The 6,273-nt window shown below is 40.0% G+C and overlaps 1 protein-coding gene across 1 annotated transcript in view; it reads left to right on the top strand.

Annotated features, from left to right (window-relative positions):
• Nucleotides 1-4,995, top strand: part of LOC107571507 (dual specificity protein phosphatase 7) — a 7,645-nt gene extending 2,650 nt beyond the window's left edge. The window contains exons 3-4 of the mRNA XM_016257826.1: nucleotides 2,776-2,779; nucleotides 3,011-4,995. Coding sequence (XP_016113312.1) covers nucleotides 2,776-2,779; nucleotides 3,011-3,379 — 373 coding nt within the window. The 3' untranslated portion in view covers nucleotides 3,380-4,995. The remainder of the gene's footprint in view (nucleotides 1-2,775; nucleotides 2,780-3,010) is intronic.
• Nucleotides 4,996-6,273: the final 1,278 nt, after the last annotated feature.

Raw genomic sequence — 6,273 nt, 5'->3', positions numbered from 1 at the left:
TGGCACATTTGATTTTAACTATATTTATTGTAATATCAGTAAGATGCTGTACAGAGGCTTATAATCCAGCCTGTGGATTTAAAATGATTTTTTTTTGCATGTTAACTCAACTAAGTTTTATAATTGTTATGATTATTTATGAGATGAAACAACATATTATAATGGTGTTTTTTTATTATAATACATTATGCATCCGTTATAATGCCTGAAGAATGCTCTTATAATGTATTAGAAATACGGTCTTCATAGAAAGTGTTACCAAATAATTTCCCATTCACACTGGAGGTGTTTTCGCGTGACAGTAGTTTGACTGTGTGCTTTTGACTGGAACCTGTTGTTCTGGTTTCTGCTGCTCATTCTTAGCATTTCAATAGCCATGGTGTGTGTGGGAAATATCCAGCAGATGAGTTAACCGTGCAACTGAATGGAAATAAAGGGATGGTTCACTCAAAAGGGGAAAGTGTTGACCTGTACGACATGAGGATGAGTACATGATGACAGAGGTTCATTGTCGGCTGAAGTAATCGTTAAATATGCATTATCCGATGGTACGAGAGAAGCAGAAGGGCAAACTGGTGCATAAAAAAACTGACCCTTATGACTGGTTTTGTGCTCCAGGGTCACAAATAATAACAACAATAATAATAAAAATAAAAAATAATATTTTTTCTTAAACTGCTGTAAGATCAGAGATCTGATCAGATGAGTGTGTAATATGGCACATTAGATTTTAACTATATTTATTGTAATATCAGTAAGATACTGTACAGAGGCTTATAATCCAGCCTGTGGATTTAAAATGATTTTTTTTTGCATGTTAACTCAACTAAGTTTTATAATTGTTATGATTATTTATGAGATGAAACAACATATTATAATGGTGTTTTTTTATTATAATACATTATGCATTCGTTATAATGCCTGAAGAATGCTCTTATAATGTATTAGAAATACGGTCTTCATAGAAAGTGTTACCAAATAATTTCCCATTCACACTGGAGGTGTTTTCGCGTGACAGTAGTTTGACTGTGTGCTTTTGACTGGAACCTGTTGTTCTGGTTTCTGCTGCTCATTCTTAGCATTTCAATAGCCATGGTGTGTGTGGGAAATATCCAGCAGATGAGTTAACCGTGCAACTGAATGGAAATAAAGGGATGGTTCACTCAAAAGGGGAAAGTGTTGACCTGTACGACATGAGGATGAGTACATGATGACAGAGGTTCATTGTCGGCTGAAGTAATCGTTAAATATGCATTATCCGATGGTACGAGAGAAGCAGAAGGGCAAACTGGTGCACTAAACCGTCACAACATCCTGTTATGCAGCTGGACGCTGCTGTACGGTTTGTGAACGCTTTCGCTTTTGCTGTGTAAACATACTCTCCATGTGATCGTTTGTGTAAATTGAGCCGCTGCTTGAGCTGTTGAACATTAGGAAGCTTTGCTGAAAGGAACTTTCTGTTTAGATGAAAAACAGCGAAGGCTGGAGAGCTCACTGTGTGTTGTGCATACTGTACGTTGCATTTCATGAATGAATTGAAGCTTAGAAGCGTACAGGAGAAACGTCTCCGTGTTGGGGCCAGTGTTTCTAGGGGAAGTGACCTCATTGACCACATCCAATCACAAGCGGAGACGATGAAATGGCCCACAAACCCAGATGCACTAAATAATGTATAGCTGTACTTTTTCCCGTTCACGGATCAGACCTAGTAGAAAGCTTCAGAGAGGGCGTTTCTCATGTGATCTGTGTTTGTCCTGGTTCTGTTGTGTGAGTCGCTCATGGCTCCAATTACTGGAGCTGTGATGCACCTCACTCTTATCAAAGGCCTAACTCAAGCAGACTTCAGATCACAGCCACGGCCTGTCGTGATCAGTCATTTCAGGAGCTCAGTAGAGCTGTGTTTTTGCATCTTATGAAGTTGGGATTTAGGCCTAACTACTTACAAGAGCCAACAACTAATTGGTGTACAGGAAGCCCTGTGTGATTGCACCGGTTCAGCGTCCAACAGACTTTCATCAGACACATCTCTTAAAGGGATCGTTCACCCAAAAATGAACATTGTCGTCATTTACTTGCCCTCATTTGTCCATACAGTTAAAGTCAGTGTGATCTGAAGGTTTCAAGCTCTCTGAAGGTAACAAATGTGATCCGAACAACTCCAATGCTTCTGAGGCGATATGATCACTTTGTATGATAACGGAGTGAAAATTAAACCTTTGTTTGCTTTTAAACCAAATCAAATTTGACCACATGTCCACAGGATTAAACCTCATTGGTTCTTAAATGTTGACGTCATGACTTTAAGCTTAAAAAGCAATGCTAATGTGAAAAAACTGAAACGCAACAGCCAAAGGTGTTTGTCGAACAGGCCTGTTCTTAGAGTTCAGTATTCAGTTTCTGTAAGTTAAAATACCATTCATTTACTAGAGGAATTGATTTTGAATTGACTAAGTAAGCTTTGAAAATGAATTGCAATAAATGTATTGATAAATGTACAGTTTTATTTCTCCTTTTTTTATATATATTATTTGATAAATGGGGTTGTAGTTTAATATTTTAACAAAGGTTAAAAAAATACTTCCAGAACCAAGACCACTCTATCGGTGCGATTGGAAACGAGATTAGAACACCTCTCTTAAAAAAATAAAATCAGTTGCATTGACGGCATGGTCTGAACAGATGCATTGATAGCTGTTCATTCAAATTAAAAGGTTAATTTGAATTCACGCACCAAACATTAGTTTTGATGTGAACAGGCCTTGAATGTGTACACAGACCAGTAGTTTTTGAAATGTGTAATTGAAGCTGATGGGCTTGTCAAAAATATCTCTAAATGCATCTCTTTTAAACATAAAATCTATTTAAGCTTAAAACCTATCTATTAAACATTCTAGTTCATCTTAAAGGTGATCCACACGGTGACCATGACCTCCGCTCATTCATTTTGTAATTAAATGTGGGCTTGTGAGTTTTTCATGCTCTCAAACTGAAGCAGAGTTCATTCATGTAGTGTGTGTGTGTGTGTGATTTAGCACTCAAGGCTTGTCTGTTTGTGTTCTGTTCCTCAGATGAAGCTCGTTCCAAAAAGTGTGGCATCTTGGTGCACTGCCTAGCGGGCATCAGTCGCTCGGTCACCGTCACAGTGGCGTACCTGATGCAGAAGCTCAACCTGTCGCTTAATGACGCCTACGACTTCGTCAAGCGCAAGAAGTCCAACATCTCGCCCAACTTCAACTTCATGGGGCAGCTTTTGGATTTCGAGAGGACACTGGGGCTCAACAGCCCCTGCGACAACCGCTCGATGCCCAACGACCAGCTCTTCTTCACCACGCCTACCAATCACAACATGTTCCAGCTGGACACGCTGGAGTCCACATGAAGGCCAGCAGAGGATGCTGGGTGGGAGCAGCCACCCTTTGAATGCTTGTCTCCCATCTCCAGGGGAGCTTTAGACCTGGAGGACAGGCCAGCAGCCGCGGCGAAGGGAGGGTGGTTAAGCACACGGGCCCCTCAAGCCCTCCGGTGGGTTTTAATGCAGCTTTTCTTGCCTTCATGGAACAGACTGTTCTTTTTTTGATACACGAGAAGAATCGCTAGACATTTGCACAGCACTTCAGAGAAGGAAGCTTTGACGGCCATGCGACGCCCTCAGCCTCCCCTCTCGAAGGGTGCCAACGTACCGTCTGGGATTTAGCTGTTCTGACCGGAGGAGAAATGTAGGCTTGGATTGTTTTTTTTTTTTCTCCGAGCAAAGACCGAAGTGGCATGACGGAGGCATTACCAGTACATGCAGTCTGTCTGTTTCTCTATCTGTTTCCTCACTCGGACGAAAGGCGCAGAACCATGTTGTCCAAAGTAGTGACGGAGTCGGTGACCGAACCCACACAAACATTGCGAGCCCTCCCCGTCTTTATTTTCTCTCTCTCCCGCTCTATGTTTGCAATGACCTAATGCGTTTTGCACAGTGGCTAAGCCTTTCACTTCTTGGCACTTAAAAGCGGTACTCCAACACGCACAGAAAGAGACATTCAGAGGTCCCACGGTGCTGCCAGTCCTAGGCTGTGACGCTCGGGACGACGCACGCACTTAAAGCTCATTGTTCCTTAACTGCAAACGACAGATCGACGTTTGTGTCCTAGCCAAGAGTCCCGACTTCTGGGCTCGCTCACCTTCTGGCCTTGGCGATTCTCATTACAGTATGAATGTATTGTATTAAGTTCTACGTAAGAGTATATCTATTCTCTCGATGTATTTGAGCATGCGATCTTCTGGAGGCGCGGCACGTCACCGAATGTTGAGGACTGTTTTTTTAACTACTCTTGCTGCTCTTGGGCGGCAAACAGTGTGTAGCGAGGGCATTCCTGACCACGGGAACGAGTGACTGGACCTGAGTGGACGAGTGCTTGAGTTAACAGGGTTGCTTTAAGCTGGCCTTATATAACCTTTTTAATTCTTTCCTACTCTGACTGTTCAATACTCTCTTTGTATCTCACTTTAGAAATCGTTGTATTATCAAGACCTTTGTTCATTTTTAAAGAAACAGATATGTAGTAGTAATAATAGACGACTAATGTTCTTTAACGGGTCAGTCAAGGTTGTATTTGTTACTCTGCAATATACTCAACAACCCTTTGCAGTATTTTCTAGAAAATGGCCTCGGGTTTTTGACTCCTCTACTTTTGATACTAGAGATCCACAGAGATATAGCTTGAAACGGAGGCAGCTTTTCACCCGGGGGGTCCGGAGCGCATCTCACGCTGGGTGCTGGGCGCTCGCTCGCATTTCATCCGATTCGATTTTCGTAATATACAATATATGTGCTATATACTGATTCCTGTGGCCTTTTCATATGTCTCAAAATATATATATATAATGTGTATGTATATGTAACATTAATCTTGTGCAGATATGCAACAGTCATCCTCTTAATAAATGTGTCCCTGCAGCACAAAAGCAGTGTTAAGTCGCTGGCGTATATTTGTAGCAATAGCCAAAAAAACATTGTATGGGTCAAAATTATAATTTTTTCTTTTATGCCAAAAATCATTAGGATATTAAGTAAAGATCATGTTCCATGAAGATATTTTGTAAATTTCGTACCGTAGATATATTAAAACTTTATTTATTATTATAACAAAGTAATATGCATTGCTAAGAGCTTCATTGGAACAACTTTAAAGATGATTTTCTCAATATTTAGATTTTTTTGCACCCTCAGATTCCAGATTTAATAATAGTTGTATCTCAGCCAAATATTGCCCTATCCTAACAAACCACATCAATGGAAAGATTTTTTATTTAGCTTTCAGATGATGTATAAATCTCAATTTCGAAAAATTGACCCTTATGACTGGTTTTGTGCTCCAGGGTCACATATATTGTCGCGGACGACTATTTCTCATGCTTGAAACGACCCGGACACAATAACATCACTGGGCTCTCGAGTCACCCCGGGACTGAAAGGCGCTTCACTTCACAGCTTCTATATTGACATGTACATCTTGATTTCGAGCTGCTTCTTGTAGAGGAATGTTTGTATCTGTAACCATGGGAAAGAGAAATCTTTCATGTTTTTCTCATTGCCGGAACACAGGAACAAGGCTTTCTGTGGATGTTTCTTGTAGCTACATAACGGTTCTGCGACTAATAACCGTAAGAGCGAGAGAGATCGACACACATGGCATGTCACCATATTCTCATTTGTTGAGATAGTGAATTGGTGGGTTTTTGTTAAATGTGAGCCAAAATCATCACAATTAAAAGAACCAAAGACTTAAACTACTTCAGTCTGTGTGCATTGAATTTATTTAATACACGAGTTTCACAATTTGAGTTGAATTACTGAAATAAATGAACTTTTCCACGACATTCTAATTTATTGAGATGCACCTGTATTTGTAAATGCATTATGTACTTTCTTGCATAGGACTGTTGAGAAATTCTAGCTTTCTTTAATAGTTGCTTGAACAAATAAATATGGAACCCTGGAGCACAAAACCAGTCATAAGGGTCAATTTTTTTAAATTGAGATTTATACATCATCGTTGAATTCTGAATTGTGCTTCTGATTACAGATAGCCTGGAATTACAAAGATTTGTATTTGAAAGAAAACCAGTTCGAATGGAGCATAGTTTGCTTTTTGGGTTAAAAGATTTTCTTGGTATGAAATTCGAATGGTATGACAATTAGAGATTAGACTGTGCAGAAATTGAAATCTACACACACACACACTGTACTTATAGTCACGCAATGCTAATGTTGTTAACAATAAT

This window comes from Sinocyclocheilus grahami, unplaced genomic scaffold (assembly GCF_001515645.1).
Source record: "Sinocyclocheilus grahami isolate Dianchi unplaced genomic scaffold, SAMN03320097.WGS_v1.1 scaffold1604.1, whole genome shotgun sequence".
NCBI lineage: Eukaryota > Metazoa > Chordata > Actinopteri > Cypriniformes > Cyprinidae > Sinocyclocheilus > Sinocyclocheilus grahami.
Note: the sequence above shows the minus strand (reverse complement) of the source record. Positions and strands in the feature narration are given on the sequence as shown.